The 20,011-nt window shown below is 36.8% G+C and overlaps 1 protein-coding gene across 18 annotated transcripts in view; it reads right to left on the bottom strand.

Moving 5' to 3' along the window:
* KIF1A (kinesin family member 1A) overlaps positions 1-20,011 on the bottom strand; it is a 2,189,582-nt gene that overhangs the window by 1,065,241 nt on the left and 1,104,330 nt on the right. For all 18 annotated transcript variants that reach the window (XM_044071047.1, XM_044071036.1, XM_044071035.1 and 15 more), the window contains one exon: positions 13,657-13,736. In XM_044071047.1, the coding sequence (XP_043926982.1) occupies positions 13,657-13,736 (80 nt within the window). The remainder of the gene's footprint in view (positions 1-13,656; positions 13,737-20,011) is intronic.

A 20,011-nucleotide genomic window follows, 5' to 3' on the forward strand; every position in this document is an offset into this window, starting at 1 on the left:
AATTTTTGTTTTATTGCCCTGCATTTTTATTTCTGCATTTCCATTTTAGTTATTATTGACATGTGATCTGAAACAGGTATTAGATGTGTAAGAAAACTTTCAATTAAATGCACATGTTCCTATGAAATATTATTTCTGTCTAGCCTAGCCCTGTTTTTACATATTAGGGAATAATATATAAATTCTCTCTGAATTCCTACTACTGAATTCACATCTTCCATACCAAATATTTTCATGAATTTCTTCAAAAATCTACCTTCTTTTGTTATGTTTTCCCTTCTAGGTCTCCATGATACAGCCTCACTGTTGTAAATCAAATTCCAGTCCCCACCTGCAAGTAATATTCCCTGCTGAAAGCTGAATAATTTTCCCAGGATTTTCTTAAGCTCCATTGTAGCAGTTTTAGGTGGATATAAATACTTGACAGAGTGATCTTTCTTCCTTGTCAGTAGCCTCTTAATACTACAAATCTACCATTATTATTTTTTCCTCTTCTATTGCAGCTCTTCTCATAATTAATATAAGTACTCCCCTTTTTCTTTGTCCCACATATTTCACTGAATAACCATCTGGAAATCCCTTCTTTATCAAGTTCACATGCTCAAGTTCTTTTCAAATGTGTCTCCTGTAGCATAACTATTTGTACTCTGCATTTTTAACATAGTTCACTACTATTTCTTTTTTATATATATCTGTGAGAGCATTCACATTTAAAGATAATATGGAAAGTGTCATAATGATGTTATTATTTCCACCTGTTATATATAACAGCTTTTTAATTTTTTTTAGTCTCAACTTTTGTGTTACATGCATACACTAATGTTAGGCAGGCTGAACTTTTATACAGTTGCTTCTGGTAATATTAATTTGAACCTATGTCACATCACATCTTAACAACACTTTTTGCTTTAATGAAAACCCTCAAACAAAAAACAAACACACCTGCAGAACATCCCCATAACCTTAATACTAACATACAAGACCATGTACATATTCAAATAACTAAGTTTACCCCTCCTAATAGGAACAGTTGTCCCAGACTGACAGCCATACTCACAGACTTGGATTAACCTAAAATGAAAGTTATCCATGCTATGACACGACTCAGACTGTGCTTCCACTTGCCATAAGTACTCTATGTTTTTATCTTATCTTTATTCTTCTCCCAAATGTACAAAACAACTTGAATGCTTTCAGAAAACATTATTTCCTAGCCATTGAAAGAAAGAAGTATTCTGATTTACTGCCCCCTTATCAGATTGTCTCCATAGAATCATGAGCTCTAGACACACCACCCACTACACATAGTGCACTGTGGATAATTATGTGCTAGAGGAAAACTTTTCATTATAGTTAGTGTTCTTTTGTTTGCTTTCCCTTAAAACATGTTATTGAATCAAGACAAGGGCCTTAATCCAGTCAATGCCCTATGCAAAAGTAAGAAAAAGCATATCAGTTTTTTTTATACTGTGCTCCTTTGCCCAGGCTTTCTTCTCTTTTTACAGTGCAGTGTATACATTTCTTAACACTGAGCTAGAAGGCAGGAAGCAGAGACCTCATTAAACAATTTTAAACACAACCTGGATAACTGTTTGGGGAAAAGAAAATACATCCCTGTGATTCCACCTATGACTCTGCTGGACAGTGGCATAGGGTGCTGACTTGTTAGAACATGGGCTAAATTCTTGGCTAGGCTTGTAAGGGCTTCAGAGCCAATAGCCTAGTAACTTCCTATGATTCTATGATCCTAAAGAAGAAGAATAAAAACAAAATTGGGACATGTGTTTATTTGAGTATCACTATCACACACAAAAATAACTGAAAAGCTTTACTTTATAGCTGCAGTATATGTCATGTATTATACAAATACTATTAAGGACAAACATTTGTTTTACTTACAGTTAACTCTCTCCTTCTTTTTCCCCTCTCCTAAATGTTCTTCCAAACATTAAGGACAGGACAGGTATATGCTTTAGAGTCCCTGCAAGTTTAACAAAGTCAAAAAAGTCCAATATTTACAGGTTTTCTTGTTCCATCATACTTCACAAATGTAATTAATGTTTTGTAATCCCACATTTATTTATTCATCAATTTCTGAGTTGTTGGCTTTCTTCCTATTGATCTCCATCTCCCAGATACAGTTGCTGGTTCACTTCCAATGTAATCCTGGTTCTTCTAGTCAATTTGTGTGCTTTTTTCTGTCTCTCAAGCATTTTCCTTTGGAACATTGGAAAAGGTTTCACTGGCATATCTCTATGGGCTTTATTTTTTGTTGGACAAACTTTTGTATGTCCTCCTTAGCATGTTCTGAATCAAAAATTATTTTGACTGTCCAGGAAAAAAAATTTCTGAAGACAGCTGGATACAGCTGCTTGAATCTTATACTTATCTACGTTTTCTGACAGCTGGAATACATTTACTCCTCTTCTGCCTTGTTTACAATGAGTAATATTTTTCACAAATATTTGCTGTCTCCAACTTTTAGTACTTTTTCTTTTTTTCATGATTTTGTCAGAATCAACTCTTTCTGGTGGTAGGATTGCATTTTTACTGTTTTCTCATGGCTAGGTTTGGAACATACACACAATGTGCCCTTTCAATTAACAACTCCTGCTGAAGAATACAATCCAGATGCTTATTTATGCTTTCATAAAATTAATACACACTGTCCCTTCCAATTTCTCTGGTACAACAGAAAATCTCAGTTTTTCCCTACGTGCTCTGTCCTCTAATTCTACTTCTTTTTTGAAACATCTCTTCTTGACCAGTTTCATACTCAACCAGCATTCTCTTCATTTTGACCTCCGATTTTTGTCATTTTAGCAGCTCATCTCAATATCTGTTTAAGGCTTTTTCCATTTTTTCCACCCTTTTCTTATTTGAGTTGATATACTCCTTCAGTGTTTCACTTATTTTAATCAGCTTGGAGCAAATTTGACTTAGTTTTTTTTCCTGTAGATTACTAGACTTCACGTCTTGCACCAAAGCTGGAGCTTGAACTGCTTTTTTTCTGAACATCTGTAGGATTCTTCTCAGCCAGAATTTTCTCCTCGCCTTTTGTGATGATTTTCTTTCAGGTTTTCTGAATTTCTTTTTTGCTTGCATCCAGGCAGCACATTTACTGAAGTTTACACAAAAAGACAAGTTCTTTTTGAGTTTCTGTTTTTACACTGGGAGAGCTAAGTTACGCTGTTACTCAGCCTGCAGCCATCTTGGAAGTCCACAACGTCCCCTGTTTTTTAACACTTTTATTGAATTATCACTTGTGACATACAGAAATTTATATTTATATAAAAGTAATCCAGCTGTATTAACAAGTTCATGTTTACAAATATTATACTTCACGCATATTGCTATATATCATATAACCTAAGCAATATTACATAAATGATTAAATTCCTGCCCTTTTTCTTTTAAACAAGAAACATCTTTATTAAACCATCACTTACAACATAGACAATCATACATTTATATAAAGGAAAAGAAACCACACCAACACAATCCTAGCTGCAAGCATTTTACATCACAAACCATACTGACAGACTCCCAGTTGCAAACATTATACATCACTTAATAATCTACCCAATTGTTTTCAGTCAAACATTACACAGCTCATTTAAGTCCTGCCTTCTTTTAAACCTCATTCCTCCCCTGTATGTATTTGTTCCCACAATTCCCATTTTTTTCCTGTGTAGTTTGCTCCTACTCTTTTCTAAAGATCCCAATTCCAATTGTTTTATCTCTGTTACTATAATCACTACTTCTAGTATAGTGGGTTTAGATTTTGATTTCCATTTTCTAGTAAAGTTAGATACAGCAAGGCCTTACCATGTCTAGCCAATTCCGATTCAGTATCATAGCTCAGAAAAATCATCTCCCCCGTCAAACCAATTTGCCTACCTGGCATTTCTGATAGGGCATACGGCAGGAAATCCTTAAAGTCCACCATCTCGCTGCAGTCTCAGAAAGTATGTTCCCAATTACCTCTTTCCTCTCCTTTACACCTCCGACATTTGCTATCTACCTGAGGAAAAAATCTCTAGAATATACTTGGGGTATAAAAATATCTATGTAGACATTTCCAAGCAGAAATCCTAACTCTTCTAGGTTTTGTTGCATATTTGGGATGCATACATATATCTTCCCATTGTTTCTTTGTGAATTGCTTATCCAATCTCTCTTCCCAATCCTTTATAACCTCCTCTGATTGATTCTTATAGTTATCATGCAATATTTTATATGCTCTACTAATTATTGCTTTTCTAATGGCAGCTTCTGTTCTAGATTCTACTAAAAACACTAACAGTGCTGGTCTTTCATTTAGGATCCCCTATTTCTTTCTCTTTGCCTACACTGTGATATCAGTCCTTGATAAGGAAGGCATTCTCTAACCTGCAGTCCAAATAAATTCTTAGCATCTTCCCATTCTATCATCTTTCCCTCTCAGTTATTTGCTCCCAATGCCTTGGTTCCTTTGCCAGTTTTCTCCAATAAATTCCAGCTCCCTCTTATCTATTGTCTATATCTCTAATTGCAGTCATCTCTAATGGCAGAATAATTTTTCTCCATTCCTGTGTTGGCTTAGTTCTTAGGATACTTTCTGCTAGTTTACAGATATTATATTCTTTATGATTATTGTTATTCTCCTTAAAGGCCTGCATCCAAAATCCAAGTCTATCCTTATTTCATGAGCTTTCCCCTGTTTTATCGTCATCCCTTTCCACTTTGAATTAGAGTTTTCTGCTTGTGCTATGTACAGGAGCCTTAACTGTGTAGCTCTGAAATACCCCTTCAAATTGGGACTTCCCCTGTTTTGATACACATACACTCACACACAAATATATATATATATATATATATATATATATATATACGTATGTATGTGTGTGTGTGTGTATATATATATATATATATATATATATATATATATATATATATATATATATATATATATATATATATATATATATATATATATATATATATATATAATATACATACACTATATGTGTGTGTGTATATATATATATATATATATATATATATATATATATATATATATATATATATATATAAACACAGATATAGATAGATATACATGGTTTGGTACGCAGAGGCTCCCCACATCACAGCATGTAGTGGGGCTTGTAAATGTAATTGATCTTAGGAGTTTTGCTGTTCTGACTAATGATCTCTCAAGGTTTTAGATGTTTTGAGTTTGTACAATCGCACAATAATTAAACAAGATGGGATTATTCATAGCAAGTGCCTTACTCTTATTTATTGCCATTCTTTTTTCTCTGAAAGAGCGTACTTACCTTGCTACTGCAGTAAATTAGCAGAAGACCTTGTTTGTTCCAAGAAGTAGCAAAACAATTTACTCCAGTTATGCAGTTAGATGGACTCAGACTTCTATGTCTGAAGCAAGTATCCCAGGTCCTGGGCTATTACTGTTCTGCACAGCTGACATAATTTAAGCCTGATAGAAAACAAGGCTACTTCTATTACACTCCTATTACACTCTGATTCTTTCATGCTTTGGCTGTTGTGTCCTTACATTGCTTTATATGGCCATTTGAAGAGGAACCTTAGTAAACCAGTTTTTGCCTCAAAGCTAATCTGATAACATAAATAGAAATGCATTTTGATTAAGCAGGGCCAAGCTTGCAATCTCAGTCTCTCTCTCATGTAGCAATTTTTCTTCTGTAACTAACTCACTTCTGATTTTCGAGACATTAAATGCGTATAAGGTGACAGACACTCTTAGGTATCCAACTAAACATAATCTGAGGCACTTATGTCAACCTGGCAAATGGCATAACATAGAGGATTATGATCGGGTTACTGATCGTGACCCGCTTATAATACATTTGAGTCATGGATGCCAACAGTTCGCCTTGAGAATGAATAATATATAATAAAGGGTTAAAATCGGAGACTGAATCATAATTATTTATGTTGTATGGAGCTTGTCTGTACTGTTTGAAAATACTTGTCAGTCAGATAGACTGCAGGTTAGAGAATGCCTTCCTTATCAAGGACTGATATCACAGTGTAGGCAAAGAGAAAGAAATAGGGGATCCTTGTACTTCTAGTTACAGAAAATAAGCGCTAAGTGTTTTGCAAGTTTTGAAAGCCATAAAGTGTTTGGCGAGCACTGTCAGAAAAGCAGTAGGACACTTATTTATGTTACACAAGGTCAGTGGCACATTACTAGTACAGACAGCAGAAACACATTTTTAATTCTGCTGCTATCATTTGTTGGCAAGTAGTGGCAGGTTTAACTGCCTATCATGATACCTGATCTTAACAAGTGAAGCAGGGGGGTGCTGGACATTTGTTAAGATCGGGTCTCATGCTATAGAATCGCATAACTGGTTTGCCTTTTTCCAGGTATCTGAACATAATCACAATGCTCCATGTACCACAAGAGAGTAATCAGCCCAACAACAGACTATGACAGATGCAGGTACAACACTTTAATTATACCATGTTCCCCCCAAAATGTGCACGCTGATTGGCCAGCGTGCCCGTTGTAAATCGAGTTATACTAATGGAAAAAGGTCCGGTCACCCGGACTTTTTTCCATTAGTATAACTCGATTTTGAACATTCGCTATGTTAAATGGATTTAACATAGCGAGACAGCTTTAAAATAAGCAACGGAGATCTCCGTTGCTTATTTTAAAGCTGTCTCGCTATGTTAAAACCATTTAACATAGCGACAGTTTTAAAAAGCAACGGAGAAAGCAAGATCTCCGTTGCTTTTTTGAGTTTGCTATGTTAAATGAGTTTAACATAGCGAGACAGTTTTAAAATAAGCAACGGAGATGTCCGTTGCTTATTTTAAAACTGTCTCTCTATGTTAAACTCATTTAACATAGCGAAACAGAAAAAAAGGCAACGGAGATCTTGCTTTCTCCGTTGCTTTGCTCAACTCTGATGTACTGCGAGGCGCCAGTACATCAGAACTGCCGGATGCCAGACATCTGCGGAAGGGCAGTAAACAGGCATTATACTATGCCATTATTTAAGAAAAGTAATAATTTCTTTTCTTAAATAATGTCATGGTATAATAGCAATAACCACTTCTGGGTGTGGGTAATGCTAAATTTACCCACAGTTGGCTTTGTTTGGTCCCTCGGGCTTCGCCCTCGGGACCAAACCACGTCAACCGTGGGTAAATTTAGCATTACCCACACCCAGGCGTGGGTTATTGCTATAATAATTCTCCTGAAATTAAGAAAAGTCATACCTATGGTGTTTCATTTTGGATAGCCACTTAAACAGGCAAATGACCATTGCAACTAGATACCATAATACCTTGTAACTGTTTCTGCTAAGGCTCAGATAGACATGTATACTGTGCATAATGGCAATTTAAGGGCACAAACGTAGATGCACTAGCCAAAAAGATAAACTAAGTACACACTATACAACTACATGAAATCTTTAAAAAAACATGTTCTAAAGCTGCTCATGGAATTTCAGATTTACCATTAAAAATAACAATGCTAATTTTATAGCAATATTCAATATTTATTTTGTCTGTACTGTTTGAAAATACTTGTCAGTCTGAATTAATCAGACTACTGAGGTAAGGCCAGGATTATAATTGTAAATATAACAGGTAAGAAATGCAGTCACATCAAATAGCACAAAACAATGAGAACCAATGGAACTGTAGGCAGTACAGTTAAATTATGTTGTAGTACTAACATGCAATTTGAGTAAATGTTAACAAAAAGAAATATCATCTGTTTGGGAAGCTGATATATGATTTTATTACTTAAAGAAAACAGATGCTGACTGTTGACTGGAAACAAAACATGACTAAACCCTATTAATAAGTACAGCACTTAAAAGAGCTAGCATAATGATTAAGATAGTCTTTAATGAGTCAGCAACACAAAGACATCATTTTTAGTATATCTCTGCTATACATTTTCTTACAAAATCCTGTATCATCAGTGACCTGCTCTTATCTAGGGTTTACCCTATAAAACACCCTTGCGCTCCATGGATCCACCTGGTCATCAAATGGAATTAGCAAATAAATAAATATATCTGCTTTGTATGCATGACAGCATTAATTCTGTCACCAGGGCTGACACAATCCACCTTTTTATATGGATTGTAAGGGAGTTGCTAAAGGGCCTCATGAATTTCTGATAAGGTAATGCGTGGTACAAAGCCACTCCATTATGCTGGTCATCACTTGTGCTTAAAAAAAATATTTTGGTCATATGCTTCCAGCTTTAATCTTTGTTAATGGTGTAGTATCATTTTGGCCACTGTTTTATGATTCTGCTGGAACACACATAAAGGAGGCAGCCCTAGTGAAATGACTGCATTCATAGTCTCCTGTTTCAAATAAATAAAAAAAATGCTCATCAAAGGTTTGCGGTACAAACATTCAATGTAGAAATAAATTCTTCTGCATGACATAATGTTATGATTTCATAAATTTCAAATCTGCAGCTCAGACTTAGGAAATAATAATAAAGTTAGCAGCACTATCAAGTTATTCATCCTGTGAAACTGATAATAGGTGCAACCTATCAGCAGAGCAGGCAATCAGCTTAACAGTATTTCTCTGCCATTCCTGAGACTGTGATGCACTTGTAAGGGGTATAAGGGTACTTAACCTCCGACCTTCTGCTTCACTATGCTACAGAAATATATTCTTAAATAGTATGGTTTACTGCTTTTCTATTTCCTTGAGTGACAGTTCAAGAAATGACAGGAGAAATCAATAACAGAAATAAAGGCAAACATTTGAGGGAGTACATACTGTCATGTTATTTTTAACTATTATTTACTTATCCTTTGTTGACTGAGTTAATTTCACTGTGCTAGTGGCCTCTTTCATATTTATACCATTAGGGGAAATTTGGCCAGGTCACTGAGGAACTTCCCCTATTCTCTTTTACATCCACCTGGGCTACCACCAATTCAATCAAATGAGACCTTAGTTTAACATTTAATTTGAAAGACAATATGATCAGGAGTGCAGCACCTCCCTTATGCTGCACTGCAGTGTCAGCAGTCAATCTTCCTGGTCAGAATAGAACCTACAGCACTCAGCACCAAAAGCAAGAGTGCTACCTGTTGCATCACTGACACTGCTATAACTATGCTACCATGTTCTGGAAACCAAGCTCATCTGATCCTCATTGCAGTCCATATCCAACTAGTATAACCTTAACCCAGGTTAGCTAATTTAAAGGTAGGGTCACAACTTGGTCTGCAAGTGTTTGTTTTGAGCTAAGTAAGCTATTAATTTGTTATTTTCCTGTGACTTTATAAAAAATAAACCTGTGTTTTATAGAAGTCCTTCCTCTAATGTTCCCTTGGACTTTATAATACATAATTGAAGGCAAATCACAAAGTAAATATATAATATAATACAACTATCCTGAAACCACTGGTCTGCTCTGGTTTGATTGCCACATATTATTAAGTTAAATGCAAGAATCCTTTCCAAAAATCAAGTATGCATAATTCCACAATATACTAATATCCATCTAGGAGGAGTTATACACCCTAATCTTAGGCCCACCTATCACAATGAACACAAACATAATTCACTCCCACACACTTCTGTAACCCAACAACAGCCAATCCCCATCCCTGGTGATCTGATTTTTGTTGCAATAAATGTTAGAAGTAAATTAAATAAAACTGCAAAACTACATGCCTAGAATACCCAACATAAGCCTGATGTTCTCGCTGTAACTGAAACTTGGCTTAAACCCAACATAAATGACTATAAAGTTATACCTCCTGGCTATAATGGTAATGTAACTGGTTCCACAGCTATCTACATGGACACCAGCAATCAGTAATCTGGGACAATAACACATCACCTCACCTCCCAGTTACTCTTGGAGTTCTCCAAGGGTCTATCCTTGGCCCGCTGCTATTCTCAATTTTCACTAACAACCTACATACTGCCACCAAACAAACATCTCTTATACAGTATGCAGATGACTCTACTATCATCTGCTCTGCCCCCACTCTACCAGAACTACAACAAATCACACAGGAATCATTCTCTTCTGTAGAAAGCTGGCTATCTAATACTCAGCTCCTACTCAACCCAAGTAAGACAAAACTTCTCCTGTTCCAAGCTTCCAAAACCATCCAAAACACCCCCCACTTCAACATTCTTGCCAAAGACAATACCATCATCTCTCCATCAAAACACACAAAATTACTTGGTGTGGAAATAGACAACAAACATAGATTTGACACCCACATATCTCTCACAATAAAAAAAGTTCACAAGAAACTTGGTGCATTATATCGAAACCACCAATTCCTAACCAAGGTAGCTGGAATCTCCATAGCCAATTACCAACTAATCTCCACCCTACTCTATGCATTCCTGATACTTACCAACCTTAGACAGACAGACCTACACAAGCTGGACGCTTGTTACAACAAAATTGCTAAATTTGAAACTTGAACCTTCTACCGCAGCCATCACTGTATCTCCCTTAAAGAACTAAACTGGCTAGAACTCCCACAACTCCTTCACTTTAATCAACTCCCCCTCGCTCATAAACTTATTAACCACCCCCTTAACATCCCTTCCCTTCAAACCCTTCTCCAACCCTATCACCTCACTAGGCCCCTAAGATCAAGCAACAAAAATCAACTCACTGTTATCAAACCCAAAAACTCAGCAGGAGAAGCCATATTTTCATGTACCATATCTAAACTTTGGAACAATCTTCCACCCTCTATAACTACTTTACCTTCCAGCAGCCTTTTCAAAACTGTGCTCAAATTCCACTTTGCACTGGCTTTGTCCTTGTGCTAAACCAGACTAACACCCCCACCCTTACCCCCCCACCTAGACTCTTAACCTAACTATACTACCGCCACTACTAACCACAGTCAGAAATAGCTAGTTGTCTTTACATACTTTAACATCTTGTCTGACAACTTTGTTACTAATATTATAAATGACAAGAAACTATCTTAACTTGCAACATTTTCTGTATATTCTGTTGATACTCAATATGTTGTTACTGTATTAAAGCCAACAACCTGTAATGTTGTTTATTATTGCTGCAACTTTGTATCTCTATTATGTACATGATGTGGAGCTTTTCTCCCTGGGCATCCGCTGAAAAAGGACCTGCGTCCAGTCGGAATTTCCCGGTATACAAATGTAACTAAATAAATAAATATCATCCATAATGACTGTATAAAGTGGAAAGGTGGTGGTATTGCTACAATATTTCCCTTTACCTACCACATTTCTCCTTACAGCAAACCAACACCAAAACTCAGTTCAGCAAGAGCTTCTTATGGCTTTTCTCAAGATAAACAATTGTAAACAAATATGTATTACTGCCCTTTACATCCCTCCTGGCCACAATATAGCTATACTGGAAGATATCCTACATTGGATATCCATAACATTTCCACAAGAAAAAATTTTACTAGGTGATGTCAATGTCAAGTTGGTTGGATATAGACTCTAAGTCCCCTACATCTAGCATCAACATTGATGTTTTCACACAATTATTTAACAATTAGTTAATAGCGCCACAAGGCATCAATTCCTCTATTAGACTGGATCCTAATATCGGACCCTAGCAAATACTATATCACAGGTGCAATATTAGACTCCCTCAGTGATCATCTCCCAAGCTATATGACTAGACATGTCACACATCCAGTTATTTCTCCCTGTAAAAACTTGCTGTTAGTTCCCTAGGCTTGTCTCTGTCTGGCAGGCTTTTCACCTGTCTTGCACCTATCTTATGAGATTCCTTTGCTTCCACGGGTTCATAAATGCAATTCTGTGACTTAATTTATGGGATGCCTGAAATACCATTTGTTCATAAGACTGTAACCTGAAGATCTTCATACATTCATTTATTTTCTCATTTATTCATTCTCCAATAGCTACTTTATCCAGTTCACAGTAACTGGGAAGCTGAAGCCAATCTCAGTAGTCATTGGGTGCAAGGCATCAGGTAATCCTGGAGAGGATGCTAGTCTAGTCTATTACAGGATGCACACACACACACACACACACACACACACACACACACACACACACACACACACACACACACACGCACACACGCACACACACGGGCACACACACACGGGCACACACCACACACACACACACACACACACACACACACACACACACACACACACACACACACACACACACACACACACACACAGACATGGAAAGGACATGCAGACCACAAAGAAAGCACCCTAGCCAGAAAATGAGCAGGAGAACCAAGTTCTATGAAGCCACAGCAGCATAAAATAACATTTCAATATAATACAGATATTACCACAAGAACAGAGGAAATGGGGTCTATATTAGAACATTGAAGCTTCAAAACTTGGAATGTTCTAATATTGACCCCTATTCAGCGAAAGCTGAAAATATCGAAGCAACAGAAAACCAAATTTTTTCCTAGGGAAAGAATTTGGTTGTCCTTTTCTGTTGCTTCGGTATTTTCAGTGCTGTGGTGAAAAGTTACAGGTCGGGTTCAGGTAAGTGTGTGACTGAGTGCAGGTTAGGTTAGTTAAGGTTAGGGTGTGGGTTAGGTATGTGTGCGACTGCATGGACGTGAGAGTTAGGGCGGGTTAGGTGATTTAGGGTCAGGGCGCGGGTTAGGTATGTGTGCAACTGTGTGGATGTGAGTGTTAGGGCGGGGTAGGTGAGTTAGGGTTAGGGCGTGGGTGAGTGTGCGATACTGACGGACCTTAGGGTTAGGGTTTGGGTTAAGGTAAGTGGATAGTTAGTGGTGTGTGTATAGTTTAGTGAAGGGTTAGGTGTAAGATTTTACGTGTATGTGAGTGGACTGCTGTTTGTTTCGTGTCCTTGTGTTGTGTTGCGTGCATGTGTTTTGGAACAGCAATTTTTTTCCATAGGAAAAAATTCGCTGCTCTGTATGTTCGATGTTTTCAGCTTTCACTGAATAGGGGTCGATATTAGAACATTCGAAGTTTTGAAACTTCGATGTTCTAATATAGACCCGAGGAAATGGCATCACAGCCCCACATAATGTTATTTTAATATTTTTAAGTGCAGCAGTATATTTCAGAGTGGGAATATACTGAGCCATAATAGCTATAGTACTAACAACATCTTTTCTGGATGGGCCATTATTTCACAGTAATACTCACCATTTCTTTATATGCATATCAGGGAAAAATGGGAAGTAAAGGAGGCATTACTGAAACATTTAAATACATTAGTTACATGCATGCAGTAAAATCTAAGCCCCTGTAACCTCAACTACAACTAATATAAGAAAGGACATTTCCTAAAAGTGATGGGTGGACAAATGATCATGAAAGCAAGAGAGCAATTTCTCATTGAAAGGGTACTACATACTTAAGTGGAATTAAATGCCAAAAATATTCCCACAGATATATGGCAGGTTTAAACGAGTGGGAAGTGATGAAGAGGAGGGACACAATTTTAATTCTGGACCACGGCAACTATGAAAACATTGCTTTTATACTTTAGGACTAGCCACATTTCACAAAGAAGGTCAATAGTTAAAACAGGTCTTTATAGCATGCTGACTTCAAAGCAATGCTAGTGCTAGAAAGTTCTTGTACATTTCAACGATGTGACCAGATGCCATGTCCATCTTACCTGTCCATTCGTATTGCCTCTGTCCGCCGCAGCTTTTCCTCCCATGTCTCATTGAGTTCAGCAATAATCTTCTCTGTTTCCTGTCCAGGAAAAAACACACCAGATAGGGAACTCAGAGAGAATTTCTGCCTTTCAATCAGATTGTGAACATTGGTATTTCGATATACATATACATTCACACTTGTGCACATGCACATGTACGTGTGTGTGTAACTCTGTGTGTGTGTGTGTGTGTGTGTGTGTGTGTGTGTGTGTGTGTGTGTGTGTGTGTGTTTGTGTAGATATATATATATATATATATATATATACACACACACATGCACACACACATGCACACACACACACACACACACACACACACACACACACACACACACACACACACACACACACACATACACACATACACACACACACAAAAGCAGGCACGCACAGTCACACATGCACGGACACACACTCTAAGAATCTTTTTCATTAGTTAAGATACATGATGCAGATTTCAGTTACAGTTTTAATCTTCAACACTTGTGAAATGAATTATGAAAAGTTAAAGCCTACTTTGGTAAAAGTACGTCACAGGTCAATAACTTATTTTTTATGGTAGTAAAATTCTTCCTCTGACATGCACTGCCCTATTAGAAAGATAAATCCATTTTATAAAACCGGTAACATTAAAGCGCAGGAATAAAACCTTATGTAAATGTGGCACTGAACAGCATATTTTGCCTTAAGACCATTTCAGAATATGTGTTACTACATCAGCATAAATAAATTATGAACCATGTTTTTGTGTTATCATACAGTGACTGGAATATGGAGGCTATTAAATAGCTTACTGGATATTTTGCCTTTTGGACTTCTCCAGTATAATTTGTAGTATATGATACAGCTTGATTATCAAAGTAAATAAGTAATAAACACATGCATGTAATAAAAGAAACTGACCTTTTAGTGGTGGCGAGGTCTCACGTCCAAAAACACTATTGCTGCCACTAATATGTTGGCCATGTAATATGGTTTTCTGTTCAGAAATTACGTGTGATAAGGGGGTAGTTAGAAAATTGTATAAAAGGGTAAATAAAGCTTGAAAATAGGGACATAGCTCTAAAAAAATAGGAACACCCTAAATCAGGCCTGAAAATAGGAACACTCATCCAAAACAGGGAAAATTGAGAGGTCTGCTTGCAATGTGTACTGTGTGTGGATTTGTACAAGGGATGTTGTAGGCCCTGATTAACCAACACTGCAGGAATTATGGGGTTTCCAGGACACAAGGAAATGCACATGGATGCTTTGCTGAATTGTTTAAATAAAGTGCTATGGCCTCCCTTTTAACAAAAAATAAATATCCATGAAATACGTTTGTTATATAGATGAGTAACTTAATAATAAATAAACAATGATAATTTATCAATTGACTGTTTTCCATAAAAGCTCGCAATTCACAATTGAAATGAAACTTAAATTGTGGAGTTATCCAGTTGTGATGATTAGCAATGTAATCAAAATTAAAAGTAGTTGAAACCAAGGGTTTAGAATGTATATTTGAAATATTGAAATTACTGGCTTCCAATAAAGTTTGACAGGGAATTATATGACATATAGATTAGTTATATATCACATTTGCTTCTCTTTCATACACAGAGCCAAGTGGTTTAAGTAACTTACAACTTTAAAAATGTGTGTTATGTAGAGTTATTTGCTGATATGTAGCACTATACGCCACTGGAACTCCCTCCCACCTCTCATCCGTACCACCAGTAGCCTCTCTGTCTTTAAATCTCTTCTCCACTCTCACCTAACATCACTGTGGGAATGCTCTTGCTCTCATCCTACATAATATCTCTATCTATAATCCCTCCCTACCTCAAACACTTCTGTTGACACCTTCTTAGTAACTGTCTCTCTTTATTCCTCCTTAAAACATTTATATTGGGGTACTTTGCACTACCTTTTACAACTGAACAAACTCAATTATTAACACCGTGATTCTTTTTCTACCCTGACATTGACTATTCCTAAAATTGTAATACTTTTCTACTCTGACACTTAACATTGGGATATTGCATCTACCCTGCTATTGATCATTGCTACAACTCTGATACTTTATCTACTCTGACATTTTATTTTCTAAATTCTCTTAACCTCTATCAGTATCTAGTAGATTCACAGTTATGTCTTCTTAGTACTCTGTGTAACTTAGAATTTTTTTTAATATTTTTTTTTGTAACACTGTAATTATAACTAGTTGTTCTTTTTTTTTTGTAATACTGATATTATAACTAGTTGTATCTTTGGAGCTTTTCTCCCCAGGACTCCATTGAAAACGGGCTCCTCAAGGCCCAATGGACCACCCTGGTAAACAAACTGAAATAAATAAAAAATAAAATATACAGCCAAATCAATATTGTTCAGTCTGTATGTGGAATGCTAAGAAAGATGAGATTCTAAAATTATTGTATTGATGATAAATATGTGACAAAAATGGGGTGTTTTGTTGTGATCATCAGAAAAACTGAATATTGATATGTACAGTAATATAACCTTTGCAAGGTCAAAATTGGGTTGTGTCTTCCTGTAGGGATGGGATTCATCTGTGTGAAGATTAATATCCAAGGATCTTGCTGGGACTTATCCAGAGTTTCTCCAAGACTACATAGTGGGTAGAATGGATATCCTGTTTGGGATGGATATTATAATTGCTTTATGGGATCACAATCCAGAGGTAGCTGTACTTCTGCTTGGAAATCTAAATGACTGTGACAAGAGTATTATGGTTTGGGCAGGAAATACTAATGTTTCAAGGAAATGGAAGGCACTTTATATTCTAAACAGATTCAGATACTGGCCAATAAGGGGTGTATTCCAAATAGACTGATGCACAGGCCACCAAGGAGTTTATTCCATAATGATCCAGGCATAGGTCAGTCAAGACATTCTTCTAAACAGGTCCAGGCACAGGCCAGTCATAAGAGTATTCTGAACATCTCTAGGTACTATATAATCAGAAGAGTATTCAGAACAGATCTAGGTACTAGCCAATCAGAAGAGTATTCTGAATAGAGTTAGGTACTAGCCAATCAGAAGAGTACAAATAATAGATCAAGGCATTACCTAAAACATCACACGAAGGACTAAAACCTGTCAGCAGGTCAAGACAAGGGGTATTTCAGATCTACACAGTTAAGGGTCCTATACATAGCACAAGCAGAAATCTATAATTCAAACTGCAAAGGGATGATGATGAAACGGGGGGAAACTCAAGAAACCAGGTGAGACTGGGATTTTAGATGCAGATCCTTAAGGAGAATAACAATAACCATAAATAATACTATAGTCATAAAGTAGAAAAAAGTATTCTAAGAACTAAGCCAACATGGGAATGGAGAAAGGAGATTCTGCTAATTGGGATGACTGCAATTAGGGATACAAGCAATAGGCAAGAGGAGACTGGAATTTATTGGTGAAAACTGGCAAAAGAATCAAGGTACTGGGAGCAAATAATTAGAGAGAGAAAGGCAACATAATGGGAAGAAGCCAATAATTTATTTGGATAGCAGGCTAGAGACTGCCTTCCCTATCAAGGATTGATATCAGGGTATACATAAAGAGAAATAAATTGGGGGATCCTATGTGAAAGACCAGCATTGGTAGAGTTTTTAGTAGAATCTAAAACAGAAGCTGCTGTTAAAAAAGGAATAATTAGTAGACCATACAAAATATTGCATGATAGCTATAAGAGTCAATTGGAGGAGGTTAGAAAGGATTGGGAAGAAAGATTGGATAAGCAATTCACAAAGAAACAATGGGGGGATATATGTATGTCTGTCAAACATGCAACAAAGTCTAGAAAATTTAGGATCTTTGCTTGGAAGTGTTTACATAGGTATTTTTATACCCCATGTAGACTTCAAATAATGTTTCCTCAGGTAGACGGCAAATGTTGGAGGTGTGATGGGGAAGAAAAGGGTAATTGGGAACATACTTTCTGGGAGTGTAATGAGCTGGAAGACTTTAAAAATTCTCTGTAGACTACTCTACTAGAGTTACTGGGTGAGCAAACTGGTGTACCTGAGGAATGATTTTTTTTTTTGAGCTATGACCCAGAATCGGAATTGCCTAGATCTAGTAAGGCCTTGTTGAGTGTAATTATGGTGGCTGCCAAAAAGCAATTACTAGAAAATGGAAATCAAATTCTAAACCAACTGTACCAGAAGTAGAGAATATAGTAACAGAGATAAAACATCTGGAACTGGGATCTTTAGGAAAGGGTAGGAGGAAATGTCACAGAAAAAAATGGGAATTGTGGAGACAATACTTGCAGAGGAGGAATGCGGTTTAAAACAAAGGCAGGATTTGAATGAGCTATGTAATGTTTGACTGACAATGACTGGATAGATTATAAATGATGTATAATATTTGCAACAAAATGATGCCAATGTGGTTTGTTTTTACATAAATGTATGATTACCTATGTCATATGTGATAATTTAATAAAGATGCTTCTTGTTGAAAAAAAAAGATCAAGTTATTTTGGAGTTAAATCCCCTCAGAAAACTACCTTTGAATTACTGCAGGTATTGAATTCATCCTCATATTGAAGACATCAGACTCACACTATTCCAACATCTTGATGAAAGAAGAAGAGAACATACAAGTATGTCCCAGTTCACACACTGAGGATGCATCACAGGGCACTAGTAGCATGGAGTAACACCTCAAGATAATTGTCTGCAGCCTGCAGTATATCACCCTGATTCCATTAAGTGGCCTGGTCTGGTATCAGAGGAACACAAAATTCAGGTCTCTCCTCCTAAGGTCTTCCCAGGTCCTGCATGGCTGGCAGGTCCCAAATGTGTGTGTGTGTGTGTGTGTGTGTGTGTGTGTGTGTGTGTGTGTGTGTGTGTGTGTGTGTGTGTGTGTGTGTGTGTGTGTGTGTGTGTGTGTGTGTGTGTGTGTGTGTGTGTGTGTGTGTGTGTGTGTGTGTGTGTGTGTGTGTGTGTGTGCGTGGGGGGGGGGTGAATCATTCCATGCCCAGCTTCATGACCTGAGACTTAGGCATCAAAGACATTTTTGATAACTGGTGGGTGTTTAACTCATTCGTGCAAATAGCGCTGCTTGTGTTATGTAGACATCAGTCCCTACAGTGCCATTGTCATAAAAAAGGTATTCCATCCACACCTACAACTTTCCTGTGCCCTCTGCCCTTTGGAAAAGAGTTGCAAGGTATATAATATACTTACAGATGCAGAAATGCAATCTCTGTTTTCTATAAGTGTACATCTTTTAATGTATAGTTAGAAAAGTAGTTGTACCATTAACAGTTGTAAAGAAAATCTCCTTTTTTATATGTTGCAGCCTCCACAGAAAAAGTGCACATAGTATAATTGACCTTGTGATGTCTTTTTTCACCTTGCAGCAAAGACAAGACAGTCAGCAAACAACATAGCATTGTGTGCATTTGTTCTGTATTAAAACAAAACATTCACAAGAAAGTATTTAATTTTTACTCATTTACTTAAGTGGAATAAGGATTGCAGTTGATGATGGCCTGATTACTTGATACTTCATTGGCTAATACTCTTTGACATCTGATGTCACAGAGTATTAGTCAATCAAATGATGGGGCTCTCAAAAGAAAAAAAAATAAAAGTCCTCAGCCCCTCCTTCCATTTCTGTGGTTCCTGAACAGTTTATTCTAAAAATAACCACATCTCCTACAACTGAAATAGCACAGGTGTAGGAGCATGACAGCAGCAACAGTCATAGTATGAGCAAAAAGTGGCAGCGTGGTGATCAAGCAGACATGCTTTGCAATCAAGGTATAGTGATATTTACAAACACTGGCTTTATAATCATAATGCTTGAAAGAGCTATCAGTTAGCTGCTTATGTGGACAGCAGTACTGCTTGATAGTACAGCAGTAGTCTTGATATAGCTAAATGACATATCATGAATGCAGGAACAATACATTGTTGAATGAAAGCTATCTGCCCACATACATTCTTAACCTCAGGTGTCCACAATGTGTAGCTTAGCATTTGAATGGGCGAGCACTTACCCAATACATTTCTCAATGATTTTTTTTCTCTTTTTTATGTGCAATAAATAAGTCAGTACTACATAGCTGTATCCATACTGTTTCTGATTCTGGAAGTAATATTGATAGCTGTGACTAGTATGAGAAGAATGCTGCATAGTGAAGCCATAGATGCTTTACCTGCAAGAGTAACATGACCATTATGTCACACTGATATCTTATTATTATTATTATTATTATGTTGCATTGCTCTTTTATTACTATTATTATTGTGTGTGTGTGTGTGTGTGTGTGTGTGTGTGTGTGTGTGTATGT

This window comes from Protopterus annectens, chromosome 5.part0 (assembly GCF_019279795.1).
Source record: "Protopterus annectens isolate FY-2018-M chromosome 5.part0, PAN1.0, whole genome shotgun sequence".
Lineage (NCBI taxonomy): Eukaryota > Metazoa > Chordata > Ceratodontiformes > Protopteridae > Protopterus > Protopterus annectens.